Source organism: Crinia signifera, chromosome 3, assembly GCF_055691185.1.
Source record: "Crinia signifera chromosome 3, ASM5569118v1, whole genome shotgun sequence".
Lineage (NCBI taxonomy): Eukaryota > Metazoa > Chordata > Amphibia > Anura > Myobatrachidae > Crinia > Crinia signifera.
Window position 1 is genome coordinate 28,350,144 of NC_139219.1, and position 18,102 is coordinate 28,368,245.

General features: G+C 47.9%; 1 protein-coding gene across 1 annotated transcript in view; it reads left to right on the forward strand.

Moving 5' to 3' along the window:
* PARP1 (poly(ADP-ribose) polymerase 1) overlaps nucleotides 1-18,102 on the forward strand; it is a 53,938-nt gene that overhangs the window by 24,792 nt on the left and 11,044 nt on the right. The window contains 14 exon segments of the mRNA XM_083175534.1: nucleotides 8,221-8,337; nucleotides 8,552-8,728; nucleotides 8,938-9,076; nucleotides 9,821-9,961; nucleotides 10,136-10,366; nucleotides 11,474-11,542; nucleotides 12,863-12,995; nucleotides 13,362-13,557; nucleotides 15,417-15,545; nucleotides 16,535-16,618; nucleotides 16,768-16,890; nucleotides 16,977-17,105; nucleotides 17,196-17,294; nucleotides 17,817-17,969. Coding sequence (XP_083031660.1) covers nucleotides 8,221-8,337; nucleotides 8,552-8,728; nucleotides 8,938-9,076; nucleotides 9,821-9,961; nucleotides 10,136-10,366; nucleotides 11,474-11,542; nucleotides 12,863-12,995; nucleotides 13,362-13,557; nucleotides 15,417-15,545; nucleotides 16,535-16,618; nucleotides 16,768-16,890; nucleotides 16,977-17,105; nucleotides 17,196-17,294; nucleotides 17,817-17,969 — 1,920 coding nt within the window.

The following is an 18,102-nucleotide window of genomic DNA, read 5'->3' on the forward strand; positions in this document are numbered from 1 at the left end:
CCGCGATTCGCAGCACACACCCCGCAATTCGCGGCACCCCCCACGACTTCCACGATTCGCGGCCCCACCCCCCGCGACCCCCCTACCGCGATTTCTCCCCCCCTCCTGTCATTGCGGCAACCAACCGCCCCCGCGACCCACCCTCCCACGATTCACTGCAACCCCCCGCGCCCCCTCTCACGATTCGCGCCCCACCCACCCCGTGACCCCCCCTCCGGCAATTCACGGCATCCACCCACGACCCCTCCTCCCGTGATTCGCGGACACCCCCCCCCCCCCCAATTCGCGGCACCCCCCACGACTTCCACGATTCGCGGCCCCACCCCCCGCGACCCCCCTACCGCGATTTCTCCCCCCTCCTGTCATTGCGGCAACCAACCGCGCCCCCCTCCCACGATTCGCGGCACCCACAACCCCCCCCCTCGCAATTTACGGCATCCACCCACAACCCCTCCTCCCGTGATTCGCGGACCCCCCCCCCCCCCCCCCCCCTCACCCCGCGTGCGATTCACGGCAACCCCAGGATTAAATGGCACATGCAAAACACTGACACGGCTATGGTCGACAATGAAAAAGGTTGACATGAGTTTTTGAAGATTTATTTTTCTTTTTTTTGAATGTTTTCGTATTCATTCTCATGTGTCGACATGGACACCAATGGCGTGTCACACTTATTTCAACATGTACATGTGTTGACCTTTCTGTGTTTTTTCTTGTGGCAATTTTTTTCCAGTGACAACTATGTGCACGTCAACCTAGACATCATCAACCAATTCTTTGTATAATATATAACACCTGTTCTGTTTTACTGTAGGTGTTTTAAGTCAGACCTTTTACTGCTACTATTACTGTTTATGTAAATGCATTCTGAATGACCGCAACATCCTACTATCCTTCTACAAGAATATATAACCAACTAGGTCAGTGGTTCCCAAACTGTGTGCCGTGGCTCCCTGGGGTGCCTCGGGACACTTGCAGGGGTGCCACGGGTTGGTGGTCCAGGACCAATAAAAATTATTTGTGATCAATTCTTTATGGACAAAACCAGTGCTGTTGGCTGCCAATCATAAAATATGTGTACAATCAGAAGCAAATCCTGCCCTTTAACACATAACTGAACCTAAGAAGCACATATAAACACAATCTACTTAATTTAAAATATATTTTTCTGGGCCTAGGGGTGCCGTGGAAAAATTATGATACTCTAGGGTGCCGTGATTCGAAAAAGATTGGGAACCCCTGAACTAGGTGATTCATTGCGCCCCGTGCCCCCCCCCCCCCCCCCCCCCCCCCCCCCTGCAATTCGCAGACCCCCGCGCACCGCCCCTCCGGCGATTCACGCCCCACGATTCACGTCATCCCCCGCGCACCCCCCCCCCCCCCCCCCCCCGCAAATCGCAAAACACCCCCCCTTACGCGATTCACGCCCCCTCCCACGCTTTGCGGACTCCCACGATTCGTGGACACCTGCGCCCCCTCCCTCCCTTGATTCACGGCACCCCTCCCGCAATTCACGGCACCCCTAAGCCCCTCTTTAGTCCCCCGTATACTCACACACCCCTATCACTACCCAGCTTCCTGCTCTCCTGAACCGTAACTTCCACCACTGGTAAGTCGCTGACGCTGTTTTGCCCACATGCCCCTATCATGCCTCATAGCCCAGCCTCCTGCTCTCATGCACCCTAACTCCCACCCAGTAGGAGGAGACACTGACTCAGGGCCACCATCCTGTACTCCTGTGCTGCCACACTGGACCCTCACCCACTGGCAGAAGTAGCACAGTATCTCCCACCCTCCACTTTAGTCCCCCTTATTCCCACACACCCCTATCACTACCCAGCCTCCTGTTTTCCTGTGTCGTGACCTCCGCCAGTGGGGAGCCGCTGACTCCAAAACACCTTGCTATACTATTGTGCACACACACACCTAAACAACATGCACACACAGCCCCCCCCACACCCACAAATGTCACTGTACCATCCACACTATCAATGTACATCAGTGATTTTCAACCTTCTTACCTTGCAGCACACTAAATAAGATTTTAAAATTGCCAAGGCACACCATGATATCCCCACAGGGAAAAACACATTGCCCCCCACAGGTAAAAAACAAACCTATTGCCCCCCATATAAAAAACAATCACACTGGTCCCCACAGGTAACACAAATAAAATACATTGGCCCTTTAAATTAAAAGAAGAGACCAGTAAATAACACGAACTGGTGGTTGCTGTAAACTAATTTGGGAATTTCTAGATCTGGGGGCACACTTGAGAACAACTCATGGCACACTAGTGTGCCACGGCACAGTGGTTGAAAAACACTGATGTACATCTTACTCTGTAACCGCTTTTTAATGAAACAAAACAATACACACCCCCTTCCATATCATATGCTCTCTATTTAACACATTTCACCTATAACTCAAGTTGCAATACAGGCCATCTTTCATACAATTCTAACTAGAGATGTGCGGCGGCCACTTTTTCGTGTTTTGGTTTTGGATCTGGATCTCCCTTCGTGTTTTGGATCTGGATTGGTTTTGGCAAAACCACCCTTGTGGGTTTTGGTTTTGGATCTGGATTTTTATGAAAAAATGCTAAAAATGGCTAAAATAACAGAATTTGGGCCTGTTTTTGCCCCTAAAGTATTATTAACCTCAATAACATTAGTTTCCACTCATTTCTAGTAAATTTTGATCACTTCACAGCTTACAAAATAGTTTTCATTTACTGTAGTTGGGCCAAAAGGGTATACCGAGGTAGCTGGATGACTAAGCTAAGCGACAGCAGTCGGCATCACATACATGTGGACCTTACACTTCCAACCTGGCAGAGCGGCACTGCAGGGGCAGACAGGGTGGCAGTTTAATATCCCAAAAAAAGAGAAATGCTCCAAAGAGCAAATACAAAGAGGTATCGGCCTTGTCATGACTGGTGGTAGAAGCTTCAGCACTTCTATCAGGTTGCTGATCTCCCACTATTTCCTCCACCATCATCCTCCAAAAATGTGTTTTTATTTTATTTATTACTTTTTATTTGTTTTTCTTAATTTACACTGGACACAGCCTGTCACACTGGACACAGCCCCTTGGACACTGGACACTGCCCCTGGACACTGCCCCTGGACACTGGACACAGCCCGTCACCCTGGACACAGCCCCTGGACAATGGACACAGCCTCTGGATACAGCTCTTGTACACTGGACACAGCCTGTCACCCTGGACACAGCCCCTGGACAATGGACACAGCCTCTGGACACAGCTCTTGTACACTGGACACAGCCGTCACACTGGACATAGCCCCTGGACAATGGACACAGCCGTCACACTGGACACAGCCTCAGGACACAGCTCCTGTACACTGGACATAGCCTTCACACTGGACACTGCCCCTGGACACTGGACACAGCCCGTCACCCTGGACACAGCCCCTGGACAATGGACACAGCCCGTTACCCTGGACACAGCCCCTGGACACGGCCCCTGGACAATGGACACAGCCTCTGGACACCGCCCGGGACACAGCTCCTGTACACTGGACACAGCCGTCACACTGGACACTGCCCCTGGACACAGCCCCTGGACACTGGACACAGCTCCTGTACACAGCTCCTGTACACTGGACACAACCCCTGTACACTGGACACAACCCCTGTACACAGCCCCTGTACACTGGACACAGCCCCTGTCACACTGGACACTGGATATATGTAGTCACACTGGACAATGTATATATGTCACACTGGACACTGGATATATGTCGTCACACTGGACAATGGATATATGTCGTCACACTGGACACAGGATATATGTTGTCACACTGGACACTGGATATATGTCGTCACACTGGACACAGGATATATGTCGTCACACTGGACACAGGATATATGTCACGCTGGACACAGGATAAATGTCGTCACACTGTACACAGGATATATGTCGTCACACTGGACACAGGATATGTCGTCAGTCGTCACACAGGACAGGACACAGGATATATGTCGTGAGTGACTTGAAACACTGGACAATGGATAAGATATAGGCCGTCACACTGGACACAGGATATATGTCGTCACACTGGACACAGGATATATGTCGTCACACTGGACACAGGATATATGTCGTCACACTGGACACTGGATATATGTCGTCACACTGGACACTGGATATATGTCGTCACACTGGACACTGGATATATGTCGTCACACTGGACAATGTATATATGTCACACTGGACACTGGATATATGTCGTCACACTGGACAATGGATATATGTCGTCACACTGGACACAGGATATATGTTGTCACACTGGACACTGGATATATGTCGTCACACTGGACACAGGATATATGTCGTCACACTGGACACAGGATATATGTCACGCTGGACACAGGATAAATGTCGTCACACTGTACACAGGATATATGTCGTCACACTGGACACAGGATATGTCGTCAGTCGTCACACAGGACAGGACACAGGATATATGTCGTGAGTGACTTGAAACACTGGACAATGGATAAGATATAGGCCGTCACACTGGACACAGGATATATGTCGTCACACTGGACACAGGATATATGTCGTCACACTGGACACAGGATATATGTCGTCACACTGGACACTGGATATATGTCGTCACACTGGACACTGGATATATGTCGTCACACTGGACACTGGATATATGTCGTCACACTGGACACTGGATATATGTCGTCACACTCGATATATGTCGTCACACTGGATATATGTCGTCACACTGGATATATGTCGTCACACTGGACACTGGATATATGTCGTCACACTGGACACTGGATATATGTCGTCACACTGGACACTGGATATATGTCGTCACACTGGACACTGGATATATGTCGTCACACTGGACACAGGATATATGTCACGCTGGACACAGGATATATGTCGTCACACTGGACACAGGATATATGTCGTCACACTGGACACAGGATATATGTCGTCACACTGGACACAGGATATGTCGTCAGTCGTCACACAGGACAGGACACAGGATATATGTTGTGAGTGACTTGTGACACTGGACAATGGATAAGATATAGGCCGTCACACTGGACACAGCCCCTTGTATTAATGCTGCCCCTGTACACAGTGTACTACTCAGCAGCACTGCAGCCCCTGTGTGTGAGCACTGCAGCACTGAGTTAGTTAAATCACAAAAAAAAACCACAGGGTTCAGGGCTAAATAAAATAAATCACAACACAGGGCTTAGGGCTAAATAAATCACATCAGGGCACGGGCCAAAGGACAGCCCCTGGACAGTGGACACTGCAGCCCCTGCGTGTGAGCACTGCAGCACGACACAGGATATATGTCGTCACACTGGACACAGGATATATGTCGTCACACTGGACACAGGATATGTCGTCATTCGTCACACAGGATATATGTTGTGAGTGACTTGTGACACTGGACAATGGATAGGATATAGGCCGTCACACTGGACACAGCCCCTTGTATTAATGCTGCCCCTGTACACAGTGTACTACTCAGCAGCACTGCAGCCCCTGTGTGTGAGCACTGCAGCACTGAGTTAGTTAAATCACAAAAAAAACCCACAGGGTTCAGGGCTAAATAAAATAAATCACAACACAGGGCTTAGGGCTAAATAAATCACATCAGGGCACGGGCCAAAGGACAGCCCCTGGACAGTGGACACTGCAGCCCCTGCGTGTGAGCACTGCAGCACGACACAGGATATATGTCGTCACACTGGACACAGGATATATGTCGTCACACTGGACACAGGATATGTCGTCATTCGTCACACAGGATATATGTCGTGAGTGACTTGTGACACTGGACAATGGATAAGATATAGGCCGTCACACTGGACACAGCCCCTTGTATTAATGCTGCCCCTGTACACAGTGTACTACTCAGCAGCACTGCAGCCCCTGTGTGTGAGCACTGCAGCACTGAGTTAGTTAAATCACAAAAAAAAAACACAGGGTTCAGGGCTAAATAAAATAAATCACAACACAGGGCTTAGGGCTAAATAAATCACATCAGGGCACGGGCCACAGGACAGCCCCTGGACAGTGGACACTGCAGCCCCTGTGTGTGAGCACTGCAGCACGACACAGGATATATGTCTTCACACTGGACACAGGATATATGTCGTCACACTGGACACAGGATATGTCGTCAGTCGTCACACAGGACAGGACACAGGATATATGTCGTGAGTGACTTGTGACACTGGATAAGATATAGGCCGTCACACTGGACACAGCCCCTTGTATTAATGCTGCCCCTGTACACAGTGTACTACTCAGCAGCACTGCAGCCCCTGCGTGTGAGCACTGCAGCACGACACAGGATATATGTCGTCACACTGGACACAGGATATGTCGTCAGTCGTCACACAGGACAGGACACAGGATATATGTCGTGAGTGACTTGTGACACTGGACAATGGATAAGATATAGGCCGTCACACTGGACACAGCCCCTTGTATTAATGCTGCCCCTGTACACAGTGTACTACTCAGCAGCACTGCAGCCCCTGTGTGTGAGCACTGCAGCACTGAGTTAGTTAAATCACAAAAAAAAACACAGGGTTCAGGGCTAAATAAAATAAATCACAACACAGGATTTAGGGCTAAATAAATCACATCAGGGCACGGGCCACAGGACAGCCCCTGGACAGTGGACACTGCAGCCCCTGCGTGTGAGCACTGCAGCACCTAGTTAGTTAAATCACACTACAGGGCTCAGGCCACAAGTCTACAACACAGGGCACAGCACGGAGCACATGGCACGGAGCACAGCACAGGGCAGTGAGGGCAGGTCACGGAGCACATGGCACGGAGCACAGCACAGGGCAGTGAGGGCACAGGTCAGGTCACGGAGCACATGGCACAGAGCACAGCACGGAGCACACGGAGCTTCCCAACCACCCTCTTCCCTCTCCAAGATTGGAGTGAAGATGGCGGGCGCGCGTGCGTCTTTTTATAAGATCCCGCTCCCGCGAGAATCCGACAGCGCGATGATGACGTTCGGCCTCGTTATTGGTCCGGAATTCAGGCGGGAACACCCGAGCCGGCTCGGATCTGGCCCGGATCCCCGATATTCGGATCTCGGGGATCCGGACCCGCTCATCTCTAATTCTAACCATCTTTCTCATATACAAATGTTCACAAATTAAGGGGGCGCAGCCCCTTACGACGGTGTGAAGAGCGCCCGTAGGGCGCGATGAATCACCTAGTTATAATATATACTGCATGGCATCATTTTTGGCCAAACATATGAACCCACCAATCGTGACCAGGTGACCTCATGTGGTGGATGCCTAATGTAGAGCAGGGCACGAGACACACAGGTTACTCCAGTGATCTTCTCTATAGAACTATAGTCAACTCTGGGGCTGATTCAGTATCACAAATCCGAATTCGGCCCCAGTCCCTATGGTTGGGGTTTGCGCATTTCTGCGCATGTGCAAACCCCGACAGGGAGCGGCTTAGGCGAGTTACATATCGTCTCTGTGGCGGGGGGGCGGACACCGGGCCGGAGCAGTTGAATGCTCAGCATTTTATGGGTGTCCCAGGTGTTCTCAGGGAACGCAGGCATCGCATGACTTCAGCACCCGCCCCATTACCAGCTATCTGCGGAGGAAATAAAAGTCAGTTTAGAACAGGGTTAAATTACCCCAAATGGGGTAAAAATGTAATTCCTGGGGGTAATGGACGGTGGCGCTGCAGAGACACAGCCGGGCATGCATATGTATCTATAAGCATGCCCGGCTTTGTCTTGGTAGTGCCACCGTACATTACCCCCAGGAATTTAATTTCATTGTATATATAATCTATATATAGATTTTATATACATGGCCGGCTGTGTGTATTACAGTACTGTAGTGTACAAGGACATGATTCAGTGCAGGCTGTGTATGTGTGTGTGTGTGTATTACAGTACTGTAGTGTACAAGGACCTGACGCAGTGCAGGGCGTCAGGTCCTTGTGTATAACCCGCTTCCCTGCATGATGCCCCGGGCCCCACCTCCAAGTCCGACCACTTCTTCAGTAGTCGACTAGTTGCTGCGCCATCTCGGCAGTGCACAACCTGAATTAGGCCCACTATTTCATCTGTTTTCACTAGACAGCGCTTACTAATATGTGTTGCATAAGTATTTGTGATTGAGTGTGTGTTGCTGAATTCCCCCTCATTATGTCCACAGGAGCAGACAGAACTCATCTGGAATATAAAGGATGAGCTGAAGAAGGTCTGTAGCACCAATGACCTGAAGGAGCTGCTTATCGCCAACAAACAGCAGGTCCCATCTGGCGAGACCAACGTAAGTCAAGTGATGTAGCCGCCATATATAAGGGAACTCCACTGGCTCTTTGCAGAACATCTGGAGAAGAGCACGATTGTTGGGATTGAGGCAGCTGTGTCCTGTGCCTCACTTCTGCCATTTGTTTGTACATACAAAATGAATTATTATGGTATTTCATTTTTATAATGTTTTCTTTAAAACTGAAATGTCTTTTGCTTCCCGGATGCTTCAGATCCAGGACCGGGTGGCGGAAGGGATGGCGTTCGGAGCTTTACTCCCTTGTGAGGAATGCAAGGGACAGTTTGTGTTCAAGACTGATGCCTATTATTGCACAGGAGACATCAGCGCGTGGACCAAATGTGTTGCTAAAACACAGACCCCCAGTAGAAAGGACTGGGTTGTACCGAAGGTGCGTACATACGATTTCTAGTATTATTTCTGCTCGGAATAATAATTCTGCTCTTCCGTGTTCACCCAGACAGCAGCTCTGTGATCCCAGGAATTGCCGGTGTCACTTTTGGTTTGCGCATATGATACACACATGTAATCAATATTGCAGGCAATCTCAAACCTAGACCGTGCTGTAGAGATCCAATCTTCTCATTACTTTTTTTCCAGGAGTTTTACGAAGTGCCATACCTGAAAAAGTTCAAGTTTAAAAAACGGGACCGAGCCTTCCCTCCATCGGCAGAACCCGCTCCCGTCAGCGCTCCTGTGCCAGCTAAACCTGCAGTTAAGGAGGAGCCTATTCCAGAAGGTAAATGGAATTTTTTTTATGGCTTATAATGACTGACCATATTGGAACTGGTCCTATTAAATGGAAGTGCCAGGTGCATAATCTGACATAGGACAAAGGAGCACCAGGTTTGGGCTGGACTGTGCTGGGATTGCACCTGTGAGTAGTCCGTCTAAATCAAACTGCGTTTCATGTCTTGAGATCTATAATTAATAGTAGGAGGATGACTTTTATGAGTGACCTATTTCTATGGTGCCATCGTCCGAGCAGCATACGTCATCTACCAAAGTTAAGGTCTTGGTCTGTAGATTTTCAGCAAAATATTGGTGTTGTAATTGGATGCTTGCCATGCAACACCATTGTGCTCTGGAAAATGTGACAGTTTGTCCCCCTGTGGACCTGCTGGGTGATCAGGATCCTGTGACCTGCTGGTTGGTCTGGACACTGTTACTGTTATTTGCAGCCACCCACTAAATACGACTCTTAAGTGGGTGAAAAGGGGTAAAATGTTCCGTCCAGCAAACCTTTGCCAGTTGAAACCGTGCACGTCAGCTAGTTACTATTGTTCTAGAACTATATCTAAGCAGATATATCGGTGCTATCGGAACAAGCTTTGTGAAGCTACTGATATTTGTACGAAGTGTATCCTCGTTCACGGTGTTTGCTCTCCTTCAGCCTGGCTGCTGGGACCTCTGGTGCATTACCGCCGCTGAGTGTTGTGACCTCATTTAAAATAACAATCTAAACTTTTTATCATCCTCCTAGGCAAGCCGTTGACAAACATGATAGTTCTCGTTGTTGGCAAACTGTCTAAAAACAAAGATGAAACAAAGGCTTTGATTGAAGACCTGGGCGGAAAGACAACGGGATCAGCAAATAAAGCCACAGTCTGCGTCAGCACCCAGAGTAAGTCCAGAACCCAGCTGGAGGCCTGTGAGCCAATTGGTCATAGATTCTACATTACAGTCTCATAGACATTACATTGCCAATCATTTATGATTATTTATAACACTGCATACAGAGGTTTTGTGACCTTACAACAGATAACATGGTTCATAGCGCCTGTTTTGCTCATAACAGAGGAAGTGGATAAGATGAGCAAAAAGATGGAGGATGTGAAAGCGGCCAATGTACAGGTGGTGAGTGAGGACTTCCTGAAGGAGATCCAGTCAGGGAAGAGCACTCAGGACCTGCTGACCCTGCACCGGATATCGACGTGGGGCGCGGAGATCAAGCAGGAGGTGCAGGAGCCCCCTCCAAAGCAGAAGCCCAATGCTGGGAAGAGCGCGGGGAAAGTGAAGGAAGAGCAAGGTGAGTCTTCTTTATCTAGAGAAATGATTTGCATGATTGGTGGAGAGGAGTTTAAAAAAAAAAAAAAAAGTGGGGGGTTTTCAAACTTCAGAACTTAATTGGATGTTGTGCACCAATTCGCACCTCTAGCTACTTTTGTGTGCCTGTGAGCCATACCATTATATTGGTTTTGAAACTTGTAGCTTTATTGAGATATACATACAGCAGACACTGACACATCATGTCAATTCCAGCACAAGATTCTACCAGCATTGAGCAGCGTTGGACAAAACTTTGTGAAAGTGTGAAAATCAAACGGCAGCCATTCGTTGTTTTTAATCTGTAATAAAAATAAATCCTTGCATGCTGGGCCAATGAGGCTTTCAGGAGGGGAGTGAGTCACACCCCATTGTTCAGTACTTAACCAACATTGTGCACTGCCTAATCTCTACCTGCTAGCCCCCACCAACACCTTGCCTTGCCTAATCCCTACCTGCTAGCCCCCACCAACACCTTGCCTTGTTAAGAATTGAAAGATGGAACATTTACAGGAAGAACTTCAATAGTGGACAACCTTTTTAAATATAAAAATACAGTTGGCACTGGTATACAGTCGTTGGGTCAGCCCGCTAAAGGTCTACATGCATTGTTGACCACTAATGGTCGACGTAACTTAGGTTGACATCTGAAATAGGTCGACGTGGTTTGAAGGTCGACAGTCAAAGACTGTCGACCTTAAGCATGTCTACCTATTTCAGGTGTCGACTTAAACTGTGTCACCCTTTAGTGGTCAACCCAATGCAAGTCGACTTTTGGTCAACCCAATGACCCAAACCCATTGGCAGTAACATCACCTCTAACCCCTGTTTCTTTTCATGATTGATTGAGATGTTTTAGCAGATCCCCCCCACACGGCAGTACATACGTGTCACGTAGAGAGTCCTCTCCTGCTGCAGTATTTTAAAACCCTTGTCGGACACTGGATTGACACGTGTCTGTGCTTTGTAACACAGTATATGCATGGTTTTATCCTCCCTAGAGGCGGTGGGTAATCTAGAACAGACTTGATTGCCGTGCAGGTTTAGCCTTTCTGTGTAACATATTACAGCCATTCTTTATTATTTTTAGGGGGGACCAAATTTGAGAAGAAAATGAAGTTGACCGTTAAAGGGGGAGCAGCCATAGACCCGGATTCCGGTAAGTTACATGAAGAAATGCAGGAAAGGCTTCTCGGACATATCCACGGTCTCTGCAGCTAGATACAGAAGAAAAATACATAGGAGGAATTATTTCTTGTCCATCTGCACGGTTGTCCTTGTGGTTTAGTTTGCTCGGTTGTCCTTGTGGTTTAGTTTGCGTGGCTGTCCTTGTGGTTTAGTTTGCGTGGCTGTCCTTGTGGTTTAGTTTGCATGGCTGTCCTTGTGGTTTAGTTTGCATGGCTGTCCTTGTGGTTTAGTTTGCGTGGCTGTCCTTGTGGTTTAGTTTGCGCGTCTGTCCTTGCGGCAGCGTTTGCACGGCTGTTTTTGCGGTGTAGTTTGCGTAGCTGTCCTTGCGGTTTAGTTTGCGTGGCTGTCCTTGCGGTTTAGTTTGCGTGGCTGTCCTTGCGGTTTAGTTTGCGTGGCTGTCCTTGCGGTTTAGTTTGCGTGGCTGTCCTTGCGGTTTAGTTTGCGCGGCTGTCCTTGCGGTTTAGTTTGCGCGGCTGTCCTTGCGGCAGCGTTTGCACGGCTGTTTTTGCGGTGTAGTTTGCTGCAGGAGAAGGCGCAGCAAAAGCGTTTGCAGTCTACACCCTTCCACCCATCTGAATTCTGTTAAGATTTTTTACCCATAGGTTTAGAGCAGGGGTGGGGAACCTCAGGCCCCTGTAACCGGTCTGAATGGCCCGCCCACCCACCCCACAGCTTTTCCGGGAGTCAAGTACAGGGGAATTCTCGCGAGATTCCTCTTAATAGGAAGTGGTGAGAAAACACTGCGGCCACAGGAGGTGTACGCTGTCAATTGTGTAAGGTCATTAAGTCGGTGATTAGTCATTAAAAGAAAGTGTTAGCTTTCCTGGGACAGATCCTTGTGACAGTTCAGCTTAATTGTTTGTTTGGGGAAAACCAGCGGCCCTAAGAGATTCATAATAGAAGGCTTTGGGCCTTTACACCGAGTACCGCATATTGTGGTTGCTGTTCTGCTCGCTAAGCATCAAATATATGCAGCTTAGCAAACAAGTCTGAATGAGGCACTAATCCGGATAACGGATATAGATTTGGAACCACCATATCCTGCTCCTCAGTATAATGCAAGATGCACCCCTGCGATTTTGGTGCGAGTATTATTATTTTATTGAACCATGGCCGTGGAGGGAGGGAGGTAGGGAGCAGAGTTTATGGAAATGTTGCCGTAATGAAAACTTTAAAGTTTAGCGTAAAATGTGTGCGGCCGTCTTCATCTATAGTTATGTATATACAGGGCTTTCTGGCAGCTGAACTGGTTATTTTGTAGTAATATTGTCAATGTATCGGATTGTTTCAGGACTGGAAAATTCATGTCACGTGCTGGAGAAGAGCGGCAAGATCTTCAGCGCTACCCTGGGCCTGGTGGATATAAAGAGGGGAACCAATTCCTACTACAAACTGCAGCTCATAGAACATGACCGAGAAGCGAGGTGTGTGCTCTTCTACGCAGGGTTGGGATGAGAAGAGGTGGGATGAGGAGTAGAGAGCAAGCGCTGATGGCGGGGGGGGTAATAGCAGTGCTGGAGACGTATAGGGTGCGAGTAGGGAGTGGGTGGAAAAAGGATTTGTGGAAAAGAGGAAAGGAAGGGTTGTCTGTGTAGAGCTAAAGAGAAAACGGTACTGATTGAGAAAAGTATAGGGATGAATAATGGGAAAAGGAAACGGCTTCAGGAATATGGGTGCAGCTTCTTCCCCGCCCAGGTTAGGGGGTGGCTCAAAGTGTGTCCATAAAATACTCTTCTATTCATAGCGCACTTGTAGTCTCCTCTCCTGAACGCTTCTGTAACCCTGCGCAGGTACTGGGTGTTCCGGTCCTGGGGTCGCGTGGGAACGGTTATAGGAAGTAACAAACTGAAGGAAATGTCATCCAAAGAAGAAGCAATTGACCATTTCCTGAGCCTGTACCAGGAGAAGACTGGCAACGTCTGGCACTCCACCAACTTCACCAAGTACCCAAATAAGTTCTACCCGCTGGAGATAGACTATGGACAGGTATGTGATTGGTGTAGGCCAGTGACATTTAGGGATGGTTAGAGGAGTGGAATAAGTTCTACCCGCTGGAGATACTGCAAGTGCCGGTGTGAATGTGACGTGAAGTACTGTATATACACAAGTGAATAATAGTGCTGCAGGACCCCAATATGCGGGAAGGTTTCTTTAGCCAGATTTCCAGTGGTCTCCGCAGCTATTTGGGAAACCTACATAGAGATAGGGATCTGGTGGTTGCTGACTGTCATATTTCATGGGCAGATTATGGATCCTACTTATAGACCAGTGCCGCCTAGTTATAGTACCGTTACCATTTTTTTTATTTTGCATAACAAAGGCACAACCTCCCCTTCTCCACCAGGGGTCACTAGACGCTAACTCTGCGTCTTGCCTGGAGCCAAATGTCAAAACAGCAGCTTAGGGAGGAGGGCGGTTTAACGCTGCTGCACTTTCCTATCCTATAGTCTTCAGGCAAGAGACAGCTAGGCCACCTGTGCAGTCAGCATGATGTTGTAACTATAGGATCCTGAGACTGTACACCCTTCCCAGGGTACCGCTGTACTAGCTACCAGGGACTGTCCCCAAAGTTTACATTCTGTCTGCTCTCGCTGTCAGATGGAACATGCTGCTTATCCACAATTTAGAGGGCAGCGTCGTAACCCAGAGATTACCTTTTCCAGATTTGGTGGGGTAAATGCCTCCTTGTGAGGCGGTGGGGAGACTCAGACCACCAATACCGCTGCACTGGTGTATTAGTAAATGGGGGTTATATTAGGAGTATGGTTTCCCTCCCAGTGGACCATGTCCCATTTATGCCTCAGTAATATCGCTAGTTCCTAGTGATTACCTTCAGTGATTGTTCATCCTGCACAGTGACACCTACAGGCCACAGGCAGGGTTACATCATAGGAGGGTATCGCTGATACACTTTATAACACAGTATAAAGTTACATGAATCTATAATCTATGATGCAAACTGGAACAAAACTAGCTAGGTAATGATACATAGTTTAATAAAATAAATAAATAGATACTTTTAATATGCATAAAACAATCACAGTACACAAATATAAATCTCATAAATACAAAGACTATTCTTCCAGGCTTTCATCGCTTAATCCCTGTACTGGATTATTGAAAAGAACACCTCTTTTTGAAAGATCCCTCCTAAAGGGAAATGGTGTCCCAGAAAGTCCACCAAAATGGCGCTGCTAACTTTTAAGAAGGTCTCCTAACTCCTAAATGAGGTCCCAGTAAATGAGTCAGTCTGCTTTGTAGCAGGAACTACGTATGCAGATTATACAGGGACAGTACATGCAGGGAATAGAGATATATATGGTAACTACTTAAGCATCTGATGCAACCAATGTTGCCTGCACACGTGGTGATTTCAGGGCATTTTCTAAATTATCTCACTAGATCGCTTAGAAAATGCCCCTACCTCGCTCTAAGTGTAGGGGCCATAGTGATGCGTGTCACCGCGCGTCGCGACCGCCCGGCGATTAATATCCAGCATGCTGGATAAATCTAGTGACCTCATCAGTCAGGGCCAGTGTTCTCGACAGGTCACTCAGCACACATCACTGTGCAGCTCTGTGCTGAGCGAATTCCATCTGTGGTAAATGGAAGATCCATATGACTGCGTATTTTGCACTCCTGTGTATATCGCCCAAACCCCCCTCCCGTGACTTTAGTTCATAAATGTAATCGTGGTATCAGTAGCCGTATCTCCTTGGAATGTGTTCTCAGCCGCTGTTAATTTCTCCCGGGCTATGGTTAGTTACGGTACGCTTAGCGAGAGGCTTATGGCATGCAGTTGTTGATCACGAACTATTAATATTTATCGCCGGTTGTGTTTGCAGGAGGAGGATGTGGTGAAAAAGCTGTCTGTGGGCGCAGGAACCAAATCCAAACTTCCAAAGCCGGTGCAGGAGCTCATCAAGCTGATCTTTGATGTGGAAAGCATGAAGAAAGCCATGGTGGAGTTTGAGGTACTGGACATAGAGTTCAAATAAAGCCAAAATTGTTTTAATGTTTATCCAATGTAACAAATTGCCGGCTGCTCGTCTCCTCCTAGGCCTAGTTACCGCAAGCCTGCAGGACTCAGGGATCATTTCTCCCGCCAGGGTCACGCATTCATCTGAAAATATTTCCAGTTTGAAAATGTATTTATTTATTAACAGTTTCTTATATAGCGCACACATATTCCGCAGCGCTGTACAGAGAATAGTTAAACATTCACATCAGTCCCTGCCCCAGCGGCGCTTACAATCTATATTCCCTACCACATGTACACACACAGACATTCTAGGGGTACTTTTGATGGACGCCAATTGGCCTACCAGTATATTTTTGGATTGTGAGAGGAAACCGGAGTGCACGGGGAGAATAAACAAACTCCGCACAGTTAGCGCCATGGTGGGAATGGAACCCGAGGAAGCTGTAGCAAAAGGTTTGTTTATTAATGCAGCATTTGGGTACCCTTCCTAGAAGAGGCTCCTATGAGTTCTGATTAGCGTCTAGTGCAGTGTTCTACCACTCTGCATGAAGAACATCTTCACGAGGCATTAAAGATGACGGATGAGAGAATCTGCTTCTCATACCGACAGTGCGGTGGTTTGATGACCTGTAGTCTAAAAATTGTGCTGAGATGGCTAATCCTGAAAGGTCATCTTCACACTACTCCAACCGAGACGGAACACTTCTGATCCTGTGCGTGGATGTATTGTCCTCCGTAACAGTTGCGTCGCACCTGGACCATTGGACGCACCTGGTTGCCGATATTATATCCTCATAGCAATCACCAGCAGTAATTCAGTCCTTGGGAGTAACAATAAGATTCCAGAAAATCTCTTTGTTTCCGCTTGTTAATCAGTTGTTGGATCAGGGAATCTCTCTTCGGACTTTAGAAATAAGTCTTATTTGCACTGCATATGATTCCTTACTTGTTACTCTTACTGATTGTAGTCCCTGATTTCAGATTGATCTCCAAAAGATGCCATTGGGGAAGCTGAGCAAGCGACAGATTCAGAGCGCCTACTCCATTCTAAACGAAGTGCAGCAAGTGAGTATACTTCTCTCTCCCCTTGTCATTATGTAACATTGCATTTATCAGGTGGCCGGGTAAAAGGAGTCGGCCACTGCGGATTACTGTACTTGCTGCAAATGGGCCCGCTCAGGATTCTAACACTAGAGGGTGCTGTTCTGTTTAAGGCTGTATCAGAAAGTGCTGGTGAGGCGCGACTGCTGGATCTGTCCAATCGCTTCTACACATTGATACCTCATGACTTTGGAATGAAGAAGCCTCCTCTCCTGGATAAAGAGGAGTATATCCAGGTGTGTGTGGGAATCAGGTGGCCTCTTCTGTGGTGGGGGTGTGAAGCAGCGGTCCTCCTGTAATGCGGAACGCTTACGTCTTGTAGGCTAAGGTGCAGATGCTGGACAATCTTCTGGACATTGAAGTCGCTTACAGCCTACTGAGGGGCGGCACGGACGACACAGAAAAGGACCCCATCGATGTGAAGTACGAAAAGATCAAGACCGATATTAAGGTAATTCATATGGTATTAGAACTATGGCTATCGACGCAAGAACTGTGCACGTGATGGTCATTTATGATTGTGTTTGTTCCGTCCATTCAGGTGGTTGACCAGGATTCGGAGGAAGCTAACATAATCCGTCAGTACGTCAAGAACACGCATGCCGAGACACATAACGCTTATGACCTGGAGGTCATTGATGTGAGTGCCGCCGTTCGTTGCTGGAAGGCTGTTCACCGCTTTACTGATGATTCTGTTCTGTCATAACCGACATTCAAGTAATGGTAGTGAATAGGGCGACCGCTATGTAACATGGAAATGAGGCCGTGCAGAGGTTAACCTGATACCGCGACTATATTAGTGTAGCCTTCAAAGATAGTTGGGTGAGAATAACATCTGGTGTCAGGATATGGCACCTGAATACTGACATCCGGCATCCTGATCAGTGAGAATGTGTATACTTAACTGAACCCTGTTGGAATTCTCTCCTACCGGATTCTGGTTTCAGTATTCTGACCGCCAGTAGTCCGTATATGTATCCTTCGTACGTAGTCCGTTTGCGTTCACTTTTTGAACCGCTCCAAAAATAGAGAAGACCCCCCCACAATGAGTGTGATTGGTGCTTTTATCAAAAGCCCCTTTTAATAGGTTCAATATATTGAAGTTAGAAAGCGCATGAGGGAATTCTCATTTTTGTATTTTTTTTTCCTTTTGTACAAAAAGATCTTCAAGATCCAGCGAGACGGAGAACGTCAGCGGTATAAGCCATTCAAACAGCTGAACAACCGCCAGCTCCTCTGGCACGGGTCCCGCACCACCAACTTTGCTGGCATCTTGTCTCAGGGTCTCCGAATTGCCCCGCCTGAGGCCCCTGTTGTAAGTACATGCTCTTATATGGGGGAATGAACTGCAGGAGGTGGGAGTACGAGGCAGTTATCTGACGCGGCCATTTTAAATGGCTCTTTTCCTAAATCACAAAAAGTTTTTATCTACTTGCAAGAGACCATAT